General features: G+C 42.7%; 1 protein-coding gene across 1 annotated transcript in view; it reads left to right on the forward strand.

Moving 5' to 3' along the window:
• Positions 1-22,078, forward strand: part of LOC146547118 (uncharacterized) — a 266,741-nt gene that overhangs the window by 42,886 nt on the left and 201,777 nt on the right. The window contains exons 15-28 of the mRNA XM_085265834.1: positions 1,136-1,438; positions 1,539-1,808; positions 1,930-2,013; positions 2,160-2,222; positions 2,639-2,722; positions 3,745-3,815; positions 8,839-8,900; positions 9,761-9,816; positions 10,301-10,518; positions 11,196-11,461; positions 12,570-12,683; positions 13,058-13,199; positions 19,751-19,791; positions 20,051-20,109. Of these exons, the coding sequence (XP_085121960.1) occupies positions 1,136-1,438; positions 1,539-1,808; positions 1,930-2,013; positions 2,160-2,222; positions 2,639-2,722; positions 3,745-3,815; positions 8,839-8,900; positions 9,761-9,816; positions 10,301-10,518; positions 11,196-11,461; positions 12,570-12,683; positions 13,058-13,199; positions 19,751-19,791; positions 20,051-20,109 (1,833 nt within the window). The remainder of the gene's footprint in view (positions 1-1,135; positions 1,439-1,538; positions 1,809-1,929; positions 2,014-2,159; positions 2,223-2,638; positions 2,723-3,744; positions 3,816-8,838; positions 8,901-9,760; positions 9,817-10,300; positions 10,519-11,195; positions 11,462-12,569; positions 12,684-13,057; positions 13,200-19,750; positions 19,792-20,050; positions 20,110-22,078) is intronic.

Below are 22,078 nucleotides of genomic sequence, written 5' to 3' on the forward strand. Positions count from 1 at the left end.
GTAATATGAACACATAGGTTAATCTTCTAGGTTAATCTAAACAAGCCCAATTAGACCCATTAAAATCATCTACAACACACTCTTTAACATTTCAGTTAACATGTGGGGCGATCGTGGCTCAAGAGTCGGGACGGGTACCGGTATCTGGTGCCATTATGCCACCGGTTCTGACATAAACGGTAGTAATCAGACCGAAAAGCAGCGCACATTTCGGTGCTTTTTTTTTTCCCCGAGATGTCATACACTTTGGATTCTAGCCAATCATTTTACCTTTCCAAGGATAGTAGGCGGGCCCAGGTACATACATTCTTTTAGAGCAGAGCTACAGATTAAAAATGGCCAAGGCGAAGCAGGCAAAAGTCTGGCTGTACTTCACAGCAAAAGATGCAAACTCAGCAGCCTGCAACAAGTGCTTTAACACTAGATTTACTAAACCTGCGCAAATTTGCGTAACTTCCCAAAACCCAACACCTCCTAGAATTACTGGCTTTTTTATTTTCTGGTGCAAGTCCCGAGCTGTTAATCACCCCTGCTGAGATTTTCACAGGTCGTCAGCTCGTTTCTCCTCCAGCTTTTGTTGTGCAAACCACCCATTATCCTTGAGGCCTGGCACATTTGTATTTGCTCACTCAGAGTTGCTCAGATCCAAATCAGGCCAAACCTCTGTGTTACAACTTTCAGAAATGCCTGCCATATCTATACAAAATATCCCACACATTGACTGACCTGCAAATATGAAAGACACACATTCACACCTTCCATGACTCTCAGCACAGACCTTCCATTGTTCCATTGTACTGTGTATGTGAGGAAGTGGCATTGCTTGACTACAGCACAGTGCTGTGCATAAAAGCAGACCGACCAGGCGGGAGAATCATTTCTTGTTCGCATTTCTGAGAACGCACATCAGGATGGCCTCCGTATCACTGCCACGCAGGAAAAACCTCTCCGCGCAACAGGCTTTGGCCTTGCTTCAGGAAATGGACGAAGCAGATTCTGATGGAGGAGAGGTTTCATTTAATTTCTAGTGTAAAGCGCTTTGTGGTCCTTAGGGACTAAGTAAAGCGCTATACAAATACAGGCCATTTACCCTTTACTCTTTAACATTTGGTATTTTGGTATTTTTTCCTTGCAGTGTTGACAGGAATCAGCTGCTGAGGTTCATCCACTGCTGTGCTGCCTGTGACGTCCAGCAGGAGGCAGCGTCAGGCCTGCTGAGGACTCTGCAGCACAGCTTGGATCTGTCCTGCTCCTCCTGTGTGGAGCTACCAGAGGAGGATCAGCCTGAGCCTCTGAGTCTGACTGCTGATGACTGCAGGGCCATCTCCACCATCCTGACACACAGCAGCCAGGACACACAGCTTGACCTGCGAGACTGTGAGGTGGAGGACAGCGTGCTGGACCTGTTGTTTCCTGTCCTCCACAGGGTCCGCCTCAGGTGGGAAAGACCACAGAAGAGTCTAAACCAGTGAGAAGCTTGTTCACACTGGTGTTGATGCATCCTGACAGTTTCTCTTTGCTCTGTTTGTCCTGTTTAGAGTCAGTAAAACTGTCCTCGTCCAGCTGCTGTCTCTGGTTCCTGTGAACAGTGAGAGGGACACAGTGAGGCGGGCGGTGTCCCTGTGTGCAGCCCTGGGTGGAGAGCTGGATCTCAGTCACAGCACGCTGGATCAGAGGGCCTGTGGGTCTTTGGTCCAGATGCTGGACTCGTGTGAAGGGCTGACAGAGCTGGACCTCAGTCACTGTCAGCTCACTGACCAGCTGCTGCTCCCTCTCATCACACATCTGCACAAAGTCCAAGTCCTGGAGTGAGTGTCACACACTGATCCTTCTCTGGGAGGCACCAATAACCATCAGCCTGTTCACACACACTACAATAATATGATGTGCAGTGATCACTTAGAGCCTCTTGTTGTGTTTGTGTTACAGTCTGAGTCACAATCAGATCACTGATGCTTCGACTGATGTGTTACTGCAGCTGCTCTCCATCAACCCCTCCATCGACTGTGTGCGGTGAGCCAACATGAATCAGTCTCCATCAGTGAAGGAGTTTCTCCTCAGACTCTCAGAGGAATCATTCACAGTCTGAGCTCACATGGATTCATGTTGTTCTGAGTGAATGAGTGACGTCTGCTCTCTCTGCTTTGGTCTCTTTCTAGACTCTACAGCAACAACATCGTGCACAGAGCAGCCTTCAAGGAACACAAGCAGTTTGAGATCTGGTGAAGAACTCGTCATCATTAGGGAGGAATTCTTTAACAGTCCTCTGATAATCATTAGATGAAAATATTGGCTCGAAAGCATCAATACTGTGATCATATTTGTCAGTAGTGTAAGATAGTAAAATCAGGTTAAAGAGGTTTGATAACAATTAGATATTTTTCTTTAATATCATAATTAAGAATGTGGTTTATATAAAAGCAAAGCTCATATAGTTTTTATCTTTTTTTTCTGAAGTGTTGCAGAGTCTCTATGACTGTCATCCTGACATTTTCACAATGGATTGTCTTGTTTTGCTTTATCACAGTGACAAACATATCAGTTGTATCATTACTGGGAGTTTACCTCATTGATTTTATGTATCTTTCAGCTAATGTGCAGTAATCAATTAGAGCCACTCGTTGTGTTTGTGTTACAGTCTGAGTCACAATCAGATCACTGATGCGTCGACTGATGTGTTACTGCAGCTGCTCTCCATCAACCCCTCCATCGACTGTGTGCGGTGAGCCAACATGAATCAGTCACCATCAGTAAAGGAGTTTCTCCTCAGACTCTCGGAGGAATCATTCACAGAATGTAGAATGCCCAAAATAATAATAACAACAACATATTTGCTTTACCTTGAGACGAGCTTTCAAGCACTTAAGTCAGAGTTTTTATTCTGAGTTGATCAAAGACCTACAGCAGCAGAAACAACAGTCAAAGAGTACAGGGGTACTGAGGAAAAAGTAGAAAAACAAAAGATGCACTTCAGAAACTCTAAAAAAAGAAACAAAAAAACTTTAAGAAGTCTGTTATGTAAGTCACTTCTAACTTCATTTGCTTCACAATAGTTATGACAGATTCCTAATTAGCTTACTAATCAATAAAGGCAGAGGGAAGTACACAGCTACAGAATCCAAACGTCAGACAAATGTCAACAGGAATCCAAACGTCTGGCCAGCGTCAGAAAACAAACAGGCATTTAGCTGTTTTCGAGGACAAGCATTTATAGTGGAAACCTCAGATTAAAAAAAAAAAAAAAATGCTTTTCAAAATACCTTTTAAAAGCTCCTGTCCAGGTTCTGTGGCATAACTATCTGACTCACTTTGCTCTGTACTAATGTTAGATTGCTGTTGTCACACAAGAATTATTTAACTGCAGTAATGTCTTAAAGTCATAAAGACCTGGATGAACTCAAATTGCCTGCTTCTAAATTCAGATTAAACTGATTTTATTAAAAATCTTAGAAACGTTGTATCAAACCAGATACTTTCTCTGGATGGCATTTTCTCTGCCTTCAGTAACACTGTGAGGAATCTTGAAGTAGTTTTTGATCAGCATATGTCCTTCAGTGCACATAATAAAGACATATGCACGACTACTTTCTTCCATAATATCTCTAAAATCCTGTCTCAGAGTTATGGTAGGACAGGATACTCTTCACTGGGTCCCTGTTAAATCCAGAATCAGTCTCCTCACATACAAGGTGATGCCATCTAATGTATGCACATTTAAAGTTTGCTTTTCTTGTGTTGTTGTAGATCAGAGGAGGAGCAAACGGAGGAACTTGAAGTGGAGATGCTGGAAATCCAGGCAGCAGCTTCATCAATAGGTACAACTTCAGTAGTTTCTCTCAGAAGATAAGTAAGGAACAAACACGAGTATCTGAGTCTTACAAATGTCAGTTCTTCACACAAGTGCTGCTTATTGGCTGAGGAAGAGTAAAGTAGTCCTGGTGAACCCACAAGAGGCAGACTTGGGCGGGTGTTCACATACAAACTGTGTCTCATCACTGTACATACGCACAGTGATGAGACACCATCATTGAGAGTCTGGATAATTCAAAGGTAGCAATTTTAAAGTGGAAGTAAGTAGAAAAAAATATTTTTCTCTTAAAAAGAGATCAAAGACAAGGTTTAAAACATCTATTGTGTTTTACTGTATTATTTATTGGAAATAGAAAAAAATAGCTCTATCTACAATTATAAAATTTTATCTGATTGGTGTTTTATTTCATATTATCACAGGGTAACATTTGAATAGTTTAGATTAGTGTACAGTGTTTCCTGTTAGTCCCCTCTATTAAGTGCCCATTTATTTCAACTACATATTCAAATGATAACAAACAGTTGAATACATATTTTAGTATGTTCAAGTATATTTAGTAATTTATATATTAGTATTTCAGTAAGTTCTTTTACATATTTACATTTATTTTTAAAGTAACGCAATAGTTACTTTTTCTGGTAATTAGTTACTTTTAGAATATTGTAACTCAGTAACTAACTCTGTTATTTTTTTTGAAGAAGTAACTAGTAACTATATTGAATTACATTTTCAAAGTAAATTGCCCAACATTGGTCTTTACCTTACAACATAAAGCACCTTGACGTGACTTTTGTCATGATTTGCGCTATACTGAATTGTGAAAAATGTAACAACATCAACAAAAATATCCCAAGAGAGAGATTACTTGATCTGCTCCTGTAAATGTGTGACCTTAGAGCCAAAAAAGTCTTTTACAACTTTTAAAACAACCCCTTCAGCCTTTACTCAAATTTGCTAGTGAACAGGCCCTTAATGTTAGCCATCAATAACACCATATTCATGTGATTAACCTCTAAATAAAACATAACATTAAACCATCAAAATGTTTGTTTTAAATTCTACTCGGATGAAATTTTAAAAGCTGCCGCTCTCATATTTTAATCAGTTGAAGCTTATGTCGCTGTGCATTTATGTCAAGATGGCAACATTGTCCAGCAAGTTTGAAGTAACCAATTATTAAGATTGAATTATGTTATGAAAAGGTCCCATACCTCAGAACTGAGTTTGGCAGTGTTCATCCTGACTTTTTGTATCTATTTATTACATTTTTTATTTTGTTTAGTCTTATAGCCAATAAATGGGAATATTAGAATCTTTGTAAACATAGCCACTGTAAGGAAGCAGATACACAAAGGAAAATAACTACTAAAATACTGCACTATACAAAAATCTTCAGCCACCTTTCATCCTGTTTCCATGACCACTTTGTCATGGCTGTGTGCTGTGCAGGTAGGCAGGATTGGACCCAAAAGCAGGGCTCATGGAGGCAGAGGTGAACTTAAGATACTCAGTTTATTACAGGAAAATAAGAAGAAAACTAACTAAACTGGGAAAACAAATAAACTAACAGGCAGGCAAACGGAACACAGTGAAAATGAGGGTGCGCAGACATTAACGACGCAACAGAGGGCAAAGGAAAACACAGGGCTTATATACACAGGTACACAGGGAGTAATCAGGGAATGGGAAACAGGAGGGAGACACAGCTGGGAGAGATCAGGGCTAACAAGACAGGGGGGAAGTAAAACTGAACACACTGACATCAGACATGAACCTTCAAAGTAAAACAAGAAACAATTTACAAAAACACAGATTGACACTGAACTAAATCTAGAATAATAATCAAAATAGCACAACTAAAGAACCAGAACATAAATCATAATACAGAAATTTACCAAAATATAAGAAACTGCAAAAGCCGGGTCAAAATGACCCAGAACCGTAACACACTTTCACAATAATATTTTATTTGTTTTTTTTAAGCCAGTTAAGACTGACCAATGAATTATTTAAGCTAAAAAACAACAACAACAAATAAACCAGTGTTTTGTCAACACATACTAGACAAATTTGTGTAATAAAAAGTTTTAAATTGTTTCTTTAGGCAATTTCTTCTAATAGCTTGTTGCAAAATCACATATTTCCCCCCCCCCATTTTTTTAGTTGAATCTATTAACATTTTCAAAGATAACACAGTTTGGCAGGCATAAAAATAGTATTTTTGTACCAACATGGGGATTCTCAGCTATTCCCAGAAAACTTAGCATATTTCATCATTCCTAAAAATAAATAAATACATTTTTATTTATTTTTTTATTTATTGTTATGTTCTTAAGAAATAGGAGGGAATCCAAGAAAGACCTGACACAGGACCTAAGAGAGGTGTCTGGACCATCAGCTGATCATTCTACTGGTTACAAAAGTCTCATCAGAAATGGTCTCAGTGGAAGGATCGGGGTAAAGAAGCCATTCTTAAGGAAGGGAAACGGAGTTACACTAGAATTTTTGTTTCAAATCATTGTCAGTATGTTTGGAGAAGGTCATGAGAGATGACAACACTGAGTGTCTACAGCTATCTGTAAAACAGTGGAATCTCTGTCATGGTTTGATGCTGTAATTCAGCCAGTGGCGAAGATCTTTTCAAACTTGATGGAATTGTAAACACAGAAAGTGTGTGAGAACATTGTGTTTTCCATTGTGATCCCAGTGGAACACTATCAGCCATACACTGACCTCTCCCGAATCTGGACCCTCAACATTATTGAAGCAGTAACAAAAGGCAGAAACATCAAAAGAAGAATTTTGAATGTCCTTCAAGAAGCCTGGAGAACTATTCCTGAAGACTACTTAAAGAAATGGCAAGAAAGCTGCCTAGGAAAGCTCAGACTGTGCTGAAGAATAAAACTGGTCATACCAAATATCGACTTTGGAAATAATTAAAATTGCAAAAGAGTAAATAAAAATAAAAAAGCTAAATAAATCACTACACCTTTTTCTCACATTTCCTAGCAAAATATAAATAAATTAGGTTTGGAATGAGACTTTTCCTCAGTACTGTAAGTAGACGATTACCACAACAGCCCACTCGGTCTATATTGAACACAAAAAACGTTGGCTGTAGCTGTAGAGTCTAACTGAAAAGTGAGTCTATCCACATAGCAGACAATATTAGAGAATACAAATATTCAACTAAATTGTTTGTAGCTAACATGCTTCAGCATTGGACAGCTACCAGCTAACTTAACCAGCTAACTTAACCAAAACAGCAGCAGGTATTTCCACAGGTGGAATCCAGAAGTTTCTGAGAGAAAAATGATGGCAGGAAACCTTGAGCTGCTGAAGTCAGACTGACTCAGGTCTTATGAAGAGAGCTAGAGTATTGTTTACAGTGGGGCAAAAAAGTATTTAGTCAGCCACCGATTGTGCAAGTTCCCCCACTTAAAATGATGACAGAGGTCAGTAATTTGCACCAGAGGTACACTTCAACTGTGAGAGACAGAATGTGAAAAAAAAATCCATGAATTCACATGGTAGGATTTGTAAAGAATTTATTCGTAAATCAGGGTGGAAAATAAGTATTTGGTCAATAACAAAAATACAACTCAATACTTTGTAACATAACCTTTGTTGGCAATAACAGAGGTCAAACGTTTACTATAGGTCTTTACCAGGTTTGCACACACAGTAGCTGGTATTTTGGCCCATTCCTCCATGCAGATCTTCTCGAGAGCAGTGATGTTTTGGGGCTGTCGCCGAGCAACACGGACTTTCAACTCCCGCCACAGATTTTTTATGGGGTTGAGGTCTGGAGACTGGCTAGGCCACTCCAGGACTTTCAAATGCTTCTTACGGAGCCACTCCTTTGTTGCCCGGGCGGTGTGTTTTGGATTATTGTCATGTTGGAAGACCCAGCCTCGTTTCATCTTCAAAGTTCTCACTGATGGAAGGAGGTTTTGGCTCAAAATCTCACGATACATGGCCCCATTCATTCTGTCCTTAACACGGATCAGTCGTCCTGTCCCCTTGGCAGAAAAACAGCCCCATAGCATGATGTTTCCACCCCCATGCTTCACAGTAGGTATGATGTTCTTGGGATGCAACTCAGTATTCTTCTTCCTCCAAACACGACGAGTTGAGTTTATACCAAAAAGTTCTACTTTGGTTTCATCTGACTACATGACATTCTCCCAATCCTCTGCCGTATCATCCATGTGCTCTCTGGCAAACTTCAGACGGGCCTGGACATGCACTGGCTTCAGCAGCGGAACACGTCTGGCACTGCGGGATTTGATTCCCTGCCGTTGTAGTGTGTTACTGATGGTGACCTTTGTTACTGTGGTCCCAGCTCTCTGCAGGTCATTCACCAGGTACCCCCGTGTGGTTCTGGGATCTTTGCTCACCGTTCTCATGATCATTTTGACCCCACGGGATGAGATCTTGCGTGGAGCCCCAGATCGTGGGAGATTATCAGTGGTCTTGTATGTCTTCCATTTTCTGATGATTGCTCCCACAGTTGATTTTTTCACACCAAGCTACTTGCCTATTGTAGATTCACTCTTCCCAGTCTGGTGCAGGTCTACAATACTTTTCCTGGTGTCCTTCGAAAGCTCTTTGGTCTTGGCCATGGCGGAGTTTGGAGTCTGACTGTTTGAGGCTGTGGACAGGTGTCTTTTATACAGATGATGAGTTCAAACAGGTGCCATTCATACAGGTAACGAGTGGGGGACAGAAAAGCTTCTTACAGAAGACGTTACAGGTCTGTGAGAGCCAGAGATTTTCCTTGTTTGAGGTGACCAAATACTTATTTTCCACCCTAATTCACGAATAAATTCTTTACAAATCCTACCATGTGAATTCATGGATTTTTTTTTTTCACATTCTGTCTCTCACAGTTGAAGTGTACCTCTGGTGCAAATTACTGACCTCTGTCAACATTTTAAGTGGGGGAACTTGCACAATCGGTGGCTGACTAAATACTTTTTTGCCCCACTGTATATTGCCAACAGCTCTTTGTCTTCTCCCATCAGATGACTCTGAGGTCAAACCGGGTCCAAATACACCAGACATAAATCCCAAAGATGTGAAGAAGGTGAGAAAAGAAACTATATTTATATTTCAGAATAATCTGAAGATTCTAAGATTGGTAGATCCTAACAAACTCTTTGAATGCCTGTTGTGAATTTATAAGATGAAACTAACAAACTTCACTACACTACACATGAATAATTATCATATTGCATCAAGCTTTAGCTTTATACCCTTTCTGTGGGATCCTGATTAGTAAATTTACTGTCAGGTTCTATAGCCCATGCTCACAGGTGTACACACGGGTGATCACACCCACAAACTACACCCTTTTTGGCTCCTACCTCAAAGCACACTGTGTTCTGTTGATCTTATGTGCTGCACAATAATGTTTAATATTTAGTATTTACTGTCATATTCCCATATATCATTGTGATGCTGTTTATTCTATTACTCTTGTTCTCTTCTGCTTGTTTTCTTTTTTCTTTCTCAGCAGGTGACCCAGGTGATTGATATATGCATTTTTTTTTTCTCTGCCCGTTCTGTTGGTTTTTGTCTTTTGCCCTTCTCCCCCGTCCCTCTTCTCAGCTGTTTCTCTTTCCCTCTTTCTTTCTCCCCTTCTTTCCCCCAGTCAAGTCTGTCCCGTATTCAGCAAGTGAAAATAAAACAAACAATAAAAGGTGAATCAAATGGACCATTACGGCAAGGCTGGGATGGTCAATTTGGTAAAGTAAATCCGTTGGGCATCTTTCTTTGCCTTTAGACAACAATTCTGATGGCAAAAGAGCCAAACGGGACAGGCAAAAAAAAAAAAAAAAGGTTCTATAGCCCGGTATTCTCACACTGTACATACAATTTATCTGTAAAGCATGCTTAAGTTAAGTTTTCACCATTTATTAACAAATGTTTCTGTCTAAATTCCAGCTTCCATCCAGCTTCATACCTGAAGTAAAAAATGAATGTGCACAAATCTCCTACAGGTAACAACATCATAAATCCACAGCTGTAACAGCTTTCATGTCACATTCTCAGTAAATTTTCTATAAAATTTCTGTTGTTCTCATGTCTCACAATTAGAACAACACAGATTATGCAGACCTCTGGGAGCATTTTAGCATTAAATTTTGGATAATACTTTTAATGCACACTACAGGAAAATCTTTAGCTGTGTTTTTCATCTCATTGAAGACAAAATTAGGGAAATGTAGAAAAATAAAACAAGCTTTCCTTTGAACCACCAACAGAAACTACTATAATTTCTGTTTCACTCTTTCATCATTAGTGGAGGTGCTACAGGAGTAAATGCTCCTGGAGTTACCTGCATTAACTTTGATATATGTTTTACTTTTGTCTGTGTGCTCCCTTTTTGGTCAGTGATCGTGAGGCGGAGTCTGATAGGAACAAAGTTTTTCATTTTAGGGTTTAAAAGTTCAGGTCATACAACCTTTATGTTATATCCTGCAGGTTCAAGTGTCCTGGTTCAGGTTTGTTCCACTGTATTCTGACTGGACTGGTGTTTGATATGACTCGAGAGGCAGAGCTCCTGTACAAAATCATCCAGTGGGATGAGAGCGTCCTCCAACCAGCTGGAAAGATGGCTGCAGGGCCACTGTTCGACATCAAATGTTGTGAGGATGCTGTCCGTCAGCTACACTTCCCACACTGTGTAAAAACACAGGAAGGTGAGCAGATTATTTTTGACAGTAATGCCCACAATAATCACCCACTCACCCCAGAGACTTGTTGTATGTCTGCCTTTGTGATGTTGACTGGCTCTTGCTCTGGGTGGTTGCTGCAGTCTGCTCTTAGGTCCACCAGCCACTTGGCAGTGGTGTTGTGTGACACCTCTTTCTCCCAAATGTTCTCCTAATATTGCTCAGTTCTAGTTGTGTTGTGTTGTTATTCTCTTGAAGCTGAGAGTACATGCTGGATAGATCTTTGGAGAGCAGGCTGTTTATTTTCATGCTCTCTGCTTCCCCGATATATTTCTTCAGCCTTGATAATTCATATTGATTGACTTTTACATGTACTCAACTATGTGTGTGTGTGTCGCTATTTGTGTATATGAATGGGCACAAATATACATACAGATTCTCACTATGAGTCACACGTGAACATAGTCGTGCACATGAGCTCACTCACTGAAAATGGAGAAAGTGCACGGTCATATTGAAGTGATTGATGATGATCTTAGTAATATGAATTCATTCCAGACAGCATGTTGAAAAGAAAGGAACAGAGAAGAGATAAGAGGGTCAGAAAAGGGATAAAAAGGCTGTTTGTAAGAGTGGGTAGTTAAAATGAGTGGATCAGTGGGTGTTCAGATAAATACATGTCTGTTGACTCTGTGTTTTCACAGCTCTGCTCTCTGATGGCCTCCTGTCTGTTGCCCACTTCACTGATGATGCAATGAGCTTCATCAAACCACTAAAGATCACAGATACTCATGTGATTGTTGATAACCCCCACCTCTCTGCCTTTGGCCTTGTCCTGGATTTCCTGATGGGCATTTGGAACAAGCAAGTTAAGGGGCAAGTTTTATTGTTCCTCAGTCCACCAAACCATGCAAAACAGACTCAAAACATCAATGTGCTTCTTCTGCCAAGAAACATCCCCTTGACTGAGGTAAAAATTCATTATTCTTACAGCTTCATCTTTTTCATTGTGTCAATAGAATCCAGTTTAGTGCATAGTTGTGTAGCTTTATATTCACTTGGAGTTGTAGCTACCAACAATGAATGTGAACATTGATTAAAAATGGATGTGGCAGGTGGAACCACAATGTGTTCCAGTGTAGATGTGCAGTGGGAGAAATGAATCACTTACAAATAAGTCCCATTATAATTTCTGGTACTAATAATTGATTTTCTTTGTGGACAGGCTGTGAAAAGCTGACTTGTGCTGTTGCTGTTGTAGCATTTCCTTCTTTGTGGAGCACATGGTGTTTAGACATTATGGCTGCCCACCAACCCACAGCCAGTTTAAAGTGTTACTAAAAAACATTGTCATCTTAAACTGATCACTTCTATCAAAATCCTTGTAAAAGCAAGTGTATTACATAGCAGCCATATTTAAAAGACAATTGGCTCCTTACTTTGGTAGTTACTTTAAAGCTTTATGTATATAAACTTTAATTCAATGTTTTGGAAATTAAAAGAAACACTTGTATGAAACCAGTAGTTGCACCTGATTAAGGCTAGCTGACTTTGCCCACATGTAAGGTTTTAAAAACTTTCTCCAGTAATCTAAACTTCTATCCACCATCTTTACCAAAATTCTCCAACTGTCACAATGTGTGATGGCAGATGGCGTGGAGGTTGTGTTGTTCGGACCCAAATGCAGACAAATGAGTCACAACTGAACTTTAACAACATTCATCTCTCTCTCTAATATCTCTGCTGCTACCCAGAACATAACCAAGCAGTGATTATAAGCATCCATTACTGTATACTGCACAACAATACCAAACTCCTAAATATAAACTCCTGTTTGTATTACCCTTAGCTATTCAGTAACCATTTTAGCTGTCAGTCATGCATTTTTTTCTGGAAAAACAAAAATTAATTAGAAAAATAGTTTAATGATAACAAATCAAAGTTTCAATTAAAATGCCAAATGTTTGCTGGTTCAAGTGTATCCCTTCTTAAAATTTGTAGATTTTATTTGGTGTCATTGTGTAAATAGTTTCATGCAGGGATAAAACTCTATATAAAATGTTCTGATGACTCTTAAGGTAAGCAAGCATCATCAACCTTCCCACTTCATCCTGGTGCCTTCTGCGTGTAACCTCATCAAAAATACGACCTACACCGTTCACTGTCCCGTGGCCAATAAAATCCAACCCAAAGTAAGTACTCTGAAGAAAAGTTGTCCAGTACTTTAATGAAATGGAGGCATCAAGCTGTGTGTAAAATAATACCAGCAATATCAAAAATAATCACCCTGTGTCTGAAATGCAGATATTCTCTACATTTAACATTTAATTTGACTTTTTGAATCAAGATGTTGTACGTTTTATGTTCATGTAGGTAGCATGTAAGGATTTATTGGCAGAAATATCAGTGTCTACAATGGAGGAAACTATAAACAGAATCTGGGCCTTAGGTGTACAAAACTATGCCATCCACATGAATTGAGACATGAGATGATAAGAGGAATGGGGTTACAATCACTTAATGAGACTGCCATAGTTAAAGATACTGATGCTATGCTTCTTTTCAGAGAGCTGAGTTTGACATGGAGTTTGGACCAAACTACTCCCCAACATTTGTGATCCGCCTTCCAATGAATACAGATGAAGTGACTCTAACCATCCGAGACCAAACTGACACAGAGGTTTGGGAGCATGAAGCCGATCTAACAGGTCATTATCCTGAAATTTCTTTGGACATGTTAGAAAGGAATAGAGTACAATATTCATCTTGACTAATCCATGTTGACTTTGAGTTCTTCCTCATATTTTAGCACTTTTTGAGCTCCAGGTGTTTAAGAAGCTGTGATGTCTATTTGTATTTAATGAGGCCTTTTGCAGTCTACACCTATTGCAGGATAGCTAAGGGAGGATTTAGGGTCACCTGATCCAACCCTAACTATATACTTTATCAAAAAGGAAAGTTTTAAGGGTAAAAAAAAAGTAGTGAGGGTGTCTGTCTCCCAAATCCAAACTAGGAGCTGGTTCCAGTTCTGACCTTGTATGTGATGAGAAGGATTTTGAATTCTATTCTGCATTTAACAGGGAGACAATGAAGGGAAGCCAATACAGGAGAAATATGTTCTCTCTTTCTAGTCCCTGTCAGTACTCTTGCTGCAGTATTTTGAATTAACTTTTCAGGGAGTTTTTAGGACATCCTGATAATAATAAATTACAGTAGTCCAGCCTAGAAGTAATAAATGCATAAACTAGTTTTTCAGTGTTTCTCTGAGACAGGATATTTCTCATTTTAGAGATATTAGATGGATGGTCAGTTTGGCTGGGATGGTCAGTTTGGTAAAGTAAATCCGTTGGGCATCTTTCTTTGCCTTTAGACAACAATTCTGATGGCAAAAGAGCCAAACGGGACAGGCCAAAAAAAAAAAAAAAAAAAAAAAAAAAGAGATATTAGATGGAAGAAAGCATTCCCACATATTTGTTTAATATGTACATTGGAGAGCATATATTGGTCAAAAAACACCTCCAAGTTCCCCACAGTGTTACTGGTGGTCAAGGTAATGCCACCCAGAGTAAGAATCTGGTTAGACACCATATTTCTTAGATTTTTAGGGCCGAGTACAATAACCTCAGTTTCATCTGAATTTAGAACCCAAAAACTAGAAGTCATCCAGGTATTTCTATTTTTTTTTTTTTTTTGTGTCCCGTTTGGATCTTTAGTCATCAGAATTGTTGTCTTAAGGGCAAGAAAGATGCCAAGCGGATTTATTTTACCAAGTGGATCATCATGGCCTTGCCATATTGGTCCATTTGATTGACCTTTATTATAATTATGTATTTATTTTATTTTCGGTTGCTACAAACGGGACAGACATGACTGGGGGATAGGACAGGGAGAAAGAATGAAAGAAAGAGAGGGAGAGAAAGAAAGAAAAACAGAGGGGAGAAGAGACGGTGAGAAAGGGGGGAAGAAAGAAAAACAAACAAAACACCTGGATCACCTGTATAGAGAAAAAAAACAGAAGAGAAAGCAAACAACAAAGAGCAACATAATAAAAACGGCACCATCACAATAAACTAGCTAGCAGTAGATAACAGTAGATACTAAATAATAAACGATATTGTGCAGCACGCAAGATAGACAGCGCACAATGTGCTTTGAGGCAGCAGCCAAGAAAGGTGTAGTCCGCGTCTGTGAACACCCGTGTGTACACCTGTGTGCATACCTGTGTGGATCAGCATGCTTGTATTCCAAAGGTTTCTTCATGTAACGATCTGCTAGGGAGTGTGGGGAGCCATAGCCCCGTCCCCCAGGGCATGAAGCAGGTATGGAGGAGATCCAGGCCCCAGATATCCAGAGGCCCCAGAGTACACGGACCCGAGGAGGACCACCAAAAGGGGGGGGAACCGTGCCACCCTCCTGGGAAGAGCTGAGTAGAGCCCCAAACGAGAGGTCACCCAGCAGCTACGGAGCAGAAGTCAGAGGGGGTTGCAGTGGCGTGCCCGTGGGCTCTGCCGGCAGCCAGCTGTGCCAGAGAGGACCGAGCTTCAGGCCCAGAGGCCAGAGGCCTGAGGGCATCCCACCCCCCGGAAGGAGCCCAGACGGGCCACAGGCGCCAGGCCCGCCAATCGGCCACCAGGAGTGAGCCAGTACATACATGAGCGCCAGTGGCGTGTCTAGAAAATTTTTGTTGGGGGGGCCAGGTAGGGGCACAGATTTGGAGAAGGGTGGCAGATGTAATTGGCAGATAATGTTTAAAAAAAAATTCTACCAACCATTAACCATAATTCAATAACCCTATAAACCTAATAACCGAATGCGCTTTTAACTCTTATTAGAAGGAGATTTTAACCTCTACGGTGCAAAGTTTTTAGATACTGCGTTGATAAAGTACAAGAGATACAATCAGTGCTTTGTCAGTGTTTACTCAGCATTCAAGGACAGCAATATTTGCATAGTATTTTTACTGACACATAGTGCACATATGTTTTGGGCAAAAACATTTTTTAATATTAAAATACGAACATTTGTAACAAACAATTGACAAATTAGCCAGTTCCAATGTAAAACTTATGCCTATTAAAAAAAAGAAGATAATCTTCTCACAAACTGGTGTTTGATTTTGAAACAGGAAAAAAGTGGGGAAACAACTGAAAAGACTAACATTTGAATGAAACCTGAAAGCAAGTAAATACTTTCTCTGCTGCCTTATGGTAAACTTTGGTAATATTGATAAAGAACAGCACTGGCTGATGATGAAATCCAGTCAGCTGGCATGGTGACACTGCCAGTATTAACCTGCAGGGCTGGACTGGGACAGAAAATCTGGCATTTTGACTACAGACCTGCCCACCAGGTATTAAAGCCACAAAGACTTTGAATGAAAACAAATGCTGTTGTGACAGTGATGTACACAGTCTTGTTGGTATATGTATGATTTCTATACATTTTACGTCAGATAAAAACTTTGGTTGTAAGATTTAGATAATTATTTAATAAAAGCGAGATATTTTAAATGAGAATAAGAAAGAAAAGTATTTCTTTGTGCCCCCTTTCCCTGTTAATGCCCTACCTGGCCCCCTTGCAAAAACTTCGCTAGACCCGCCCCTGCACAGTTACCAGCTGTCAGCTGCATAGAAAAGGATCCTGGTGTTATTTGTCTCTCAGAAACAGTTCATAACTTCCCTTCAACTCATTCATGTCACCTAAAAGGTAAACCTGTTTCTCCATCACCTGTTCAGCTCTGATGATTCAGTAAGGACATCTCCTGGTTTCATCTTCATGTTTCCCTCTCACCATATATCCAAACTGACATCATGACCAGCAGCTTTACAGCTGTGGCTCCAGCAAACATCAGCTGATACTAGAAATTAATATTAAATAAATTCTGACAACAGCTTAAACGTGCTGCTGTTGTTTAGCGCGACATCTGCTGGTTTCCTCTTTCTGGCGCAAAGTGGGCGATAAACAAACAAGAGAGAAAAGCCGATCAGCTGATTATTGATCAGTTTCATGATTGAAGTAGAAACAGGAGAGGCAGGGGGGAGAGAATGAGAGAAGAGGAGGCAGCTGTGCAGCATAAACACAGAATAACTCCAGCTTTGTGTCTTTTTCCATTCTAACTAAAATCCGGGACAAACTGCGTCTCTTCTCAGCTCAATACGAAACGTGTAATATTTTCTCTGAATGAGGGACCATCCCATTTTTTTAAGGAGCCGTTGGCAACTCTACTAACTAAACGTATGAATAAAATAAAGTTCACTATCAGTAACATCACCCACCTAAAAACTCCATCAAGCTGGCTAGAACGCAGTATGAGTTATTGCAACTGACAGTAAAAAGTCAGCACAATGAAAATAAACTCCACCTAAACTTGGTTTATATCTGACCCAGATAGACTGCAGGTCATAACTTCTTACCTGAAGTTCAGTTCACCTGACACTCGGACTGGTGGCCTCCTCGGGGCTCTCCTCCTGCCTCCCCTTCCCTCATCCACCTGCTGGCCTCTGTGGAAGCTCCGCCATAGCCACCACCAAACAACTGAGTTATTTTTACACATCTGCCAGCATCTGGCCAATCCACCACCTGTCATTGTTCATGCCATTACAAAAAAAATAAAAAAAAATAAGTCACCAGGCATATGCCCGGTATGCCCGATGGCCAGTCCAGCTATGTTAACCTGCAACCAAATCTGCAGCTCCATACAGCAATGTTACGACTTAGATTACATCTTATAACTCATAACTCTTATGTTAGCTCCCCTCAGTAGCATACTGTCTGAAATATTCGACGGCTGCAATAATTCTTTAAGTGTTATTTTCTCCTTGGTATTCTAATTTCACCGAAGTTTACTAAACTCAACAAACTTAATATTACTTACCGGGACATTTATTCTGTCCTCATTTTCTTTCACCGAAAAATTGTTTCCTGCAGTGCCGTCTTTCGTGCTTGGCTCTCCTACCTTTGCTAACGTGATGCACATAGCGCAGAAGCCGATGCTGCATTCACTTACACTCGGATATCTGAGCTTCACCGTGAAAACATAATCGTACATTTGATTGAATTTTATTGTTTTACCTTTGGGGTGGCACCTGGGGTGGCCAGTCTGGTTGGGGGGGTGGCCTGTGCCCCCCCAGGCCACCCCGCTGGACACGCTATTGATGAGCGCCCAGCCCCAGTCGACAAGAACCACCAACACACCAACGTCTGAGGGCATCAGCCACCGGCAGGGAGTGTGGTGAGGGGAGATAGGCCTCCGTACTTTGGAGGGCCTGAGATGTACCCAGAGAGGTTGAGTCTAAGACCCAACCTGACATATAGACACAGACGAACAGGCACACGCGGACACAAACGTGCATTCCCACCCCATATACACAACCAAATACTCGTCATTCACCCAACGTGTAGACAGACACAAATAGACACTGCACAGACAGTCACACTCCCCAAACGTACTCTACATCCCAGGTCCAGGTACCCCCGCCCCAGAGGGGCAAGCCACACCTAAACCCAGGAGATGTAACCCTTCTCTCTGGGGTGGAGGCAAGCGGACCACCTCCTTATCTGCAGCAGGGAGGCCCCGCATCCCAGACCCCAATCTGACGGCCAGCACCTCCTCCCAGCCCCCCGGCCCTGACGGCTAACAGAACCGGGGTGAGTGAAGACCCCAAACCTCCCTACGCCCGCTCATATGTAGTGTTGCTGTGTGCTGTTCTAAAGTGCATTTAAAACACAGGAGAGCATGGTTCCTGCTTCCTCTCATAGAGCAGCACGGCTCCTCTCGAAAACCCTTAGTGTCTAAATGCATTTAAAATTGAGGGTAGGGCACCAGCGCCAGAGGTGGGTTGGAGTACACCGACCATCCTCTGGATGCTGTAAAACGTGCCCACCCCCAAGGCCCTATATGTATGTGTTATGTGAGAGTGTGAGTAATGTGGATGTCTAGGTTGCAGAATAAAATTGAGGCACAGGCGGCCAGAAGGGGACAGAGGGGGAGTGCCTCCCCTGCACCCTGGTGAGATACCTGCACCCCAAGTCCTGCGTGTGTGGGTGGGTGTGGTAGAGTGGGAATAGGGAGGCAGCTGAGGATGGGGAGGGAAGAAAGGGAAGGCCCATCCGGACCGGGGCCCGCAGCAGCAGCACCGCCCAGCCCCACACAGTCCAGGGCAGCCCACCCGACTCCACCCCAGAGAAAACTGCACCCACCCCATCATCCAATCATCTCCCAAACTACACAAGACAATAGACACCCAGGTTGAGTTCATTCTCTACCTCTCCTATATCTCTCCCCCACCTGCAGAGTGAGCTCCTGTAGAGAGGAGACCACTCTCTACAGGTATTTCTATCTTTAAGAAATTCCTGCAATTAACCTACAAACAAAACAATATATAATATCAACACTGGGAAAAAAAAAGAACAATACAATGTAGAAGAAGAAGAAAAACTGCCAGCTGTAATTTAACAGGGTGACTATCTATTAAACCATTTTTGGTCAAACACATAAAAAAATGTATGTTTAAAACTGCAGAGCAGTTAGTGAGAAGGTGGTGAACATATTGAAGCACTGAGCCGAATCTGAGTTTTCCTGACAAGCTGATTCCAGAGATGTGGAAGTCTGCAAGTAATGTTTAAACACACTTTTGCTGATCACGAATCTCAACACACAAGGCAAAAGTTATGCTGTAGTTTTAGGCTATATCCACAGGTAAAAGGATCAATTAGATGTGTTCATCCTTCAAGTCTCTTCTCTTGTCCAGGTGCAGTTTAGGAAGTTAGACATCCTTGAGCATGATGAACTGAGATTCACAGGCAGGAGGAGACGAGGAGGCACAAATTAGAAAAAATAGAGACAAGCCATGAAGTTAAGTGTTCCTTAGATTGGAAAGCAAGACTTAGCAGTTCTATGGCAGGACTGGCAGCACCTTGTCCAAACATCTGAGTGGGTTAACATGGAACATTAAAATGCCTTTAAAAGAAACTTTTTTTTTTTGACTCAAGGGCTGTCAGACATTTTCAGGAGGCCATTCACCTGCTGCCTCTGGCCACATTCATGTCCATAGAGGTTTTTAATACAAGCTGTTTGTAGGAGATTTTTCTTTTCTTTTTCCCAAATGTGTCACTTACCCTTTTTCAAAAAAAACACAGCACATGTGATTTACAGTAAATATTTTGGACTTGCAATACAAAAACATTGCGTTTAATTTCAAGATTCGTCAATTCTTTTAAATGCTTGCGTGTTATAATTCTTATCCCTGGCTCCTTGCAGATCATCTACCTTTCTCTGCAGATGGGAGAATCCCAGCAGAGGTGAGGCTGATCTCAGTTTGGACAAAGTTTATTGTCAGTGTCTGAATCTGTTCTAGCTAACTTCTGTATAGACTCAATGAGTGTGCTGTTATCAATAAGGATATGGATCAAGTGAGGAACTAAAGAACTATACTTCTTATCTCTGCTCTCTGTAAGGCTATCTTCTATTCACGGTGTACACCATTATGGTTTCAACTTCCTTTCATTATGACCTGCAAAGCCTCATCTACAGACTGACAGTATGCTCTGATTTTAACAGAAAATCATGGTGATGCTTCCCGATATCCTCGAAGATTTAAACGATGAAGAATTCAAGAAGTTTAACCCTTGTGCGCCCGCCTGTTCTCGGGGCGTGGGTCGTGGTGACCCCCCGAGGTGTGTGTGTGTGTGTGTGTGTGTGTGTGTGTGTGTGATGATGATGATGAGTGTGTGTGTGTGTGTGTGTGTGTGTGTGTGTGTGTGTGTGTGTGTGTGTGTGATGATGATGATCCTGATGATGGTGGTGGTGGCGATGGGGGGTCTTGGTAACCCCCTGGGGGGGGATATGTGTGTTTTATGATGATAGGTTTGGGGTCACTAGGACCCCTCCCAGGGGGCATATGTGATGATGATGATGATGATGATGATGATAGGTTTGGGGTCACTAGGACCCCTCCCGGGGGCATATGTGATGATGATGATGATGATGATGATAGGTTTGGGGTCACTAGGACCCCCCCGGGGGGGCATATGTGATGATGATGATGATGATGATGATAGGTTTGGGGTCACTAGGACCCCCCCCGGGGGGGCATATGTGATGATGATGATGATGATGATGATGATGATGATGATAGGTTTGGGGTCACTAGGACCCCCCGGGGGGCATATGTGATGATGATGATGATGATGATGATGATGATGATGATGATGATGATGATGATGATAGGTTTGGGGTCACTAGGACCCCCCCCGGGGGCATATGTGATGATGATGATGATGATGATGATGATGATAGGTTTGGGGTCACTAGGACCCCCCGGGGGCATATATTGTGTGATGATGATGATGATGATGATGATGATGATGATGATAGGGTGGGGTGGGGTGGGGTGGGGGTGGGTCGCTAGGGGACCACCGTTGGGGCGCTTGTGTTATCACGGCGTCGGTGGCGTCCGGGGAGCGGCGTCGCGGGAAGAAGAAGAAGAAGAAGAAGCGGCGCAGTTGGGACAGTACGTGACGGCGCAGTTTGTACACACGTGCGCTCGGCACTCGCGGCACAGGATCTTGGTCTTGACGTCTTTGCTCCTGGGACACACGCGGCACCTGCGCCTCTTGACCGGAGAGGAGTCGCGTGGCGTAGCGTTGTTGTTAGAGGCTGCCTCGGCGGTAGCGCCTCGGGCCGCGACTCTGCCTCCTCCTCCTCCTCCTCCCGGTCCTCGCGCTAAAGCCGCCCTGGCTTCGAGCATGGGGCGCGCGAGCGCTTTGCCCAGTCGCTCGAGGAAGAGCCGTCGTCTGTTGAGCTTGCCCGGCATCCAGTCGGGGTGAATTTCCCTCCACAGCACGAACGCGTTGTAGGCCGCCACGTCGACCATGTTGTGGAAAAGGGCCACGGGCCACCTGCGGGTCTTTCTCCTGCAGCTGTACGTGCTCACGACCTTGTCCAGGTTGTCCACTCCTCCCTTGGTGCGGTTGTAATGCAGCACCAAGGGCGGTTTCGCGCCGCTTCTGTTGCTGCTGCCGCCGCCGCTGCTGTTGCTGCTGCTGCTGTTGCTGATGCGGCGGCTAGGCCGGGGCTCGGGGCCGGAGCGATGGTGGTTATAACGAGGAGCTGTGGTGAGGAGCAGCACGTTCTTGTTCTTCTTGGCCACGTAGGAGAGGATGATCGTGTCGGGCCCTCCTCCTCCTCCTCCTCCTCCTCCTTCTCGTCCTCCTCTTCCTCCCCCTCGTCCCGCGGAGCCGCCGAGTACCACGGATTCGACGGAGCCCACGGCCCTGCCCTTGACGCAGCGCAGCTCTCTGGGGATCTCGGGTCTGTTCGACCGCAGAGTGCCCAGCACGGTGTGGCCTCTCTCGCGATAGAGCCTATCGGCGAGCTCGCGCGAGGTGAAAAAGTTGTCGCACGTGACGTTGCGTCCCGGAGTCAGTCCCTCGGTGAGGTCCACGACCACTCGAGTGGCCAGGTGCTTTTCGGGAGGGCCGCGCTTGTCGGGCTTGCCGGTGTAGACTTGCATCTTCCACGCGTAGCTGGAACGCGCGTCGCACGCCACCCATATCTTGATCCCGTACCTGGCCGGCTTGCTGGGCA

Source organism: Mchenga conophoros, linkage group LG23 (genome assembly GCF_057382185.1).
Source record: "Mchenga conophoros isolate Kocher_MC1m ecotype Shallow Benthic linkage group LG23, M_conophoros_male_GT1.1, whole genome shotgun sequence".
Classification (NCBI taxonomy): domain Eukaryota; kingdom Metazoa; phylum Chordata; class Actinopteri; order Cichliformes; family Cichlidae; genus Mchenga; species Mchenga conophoros.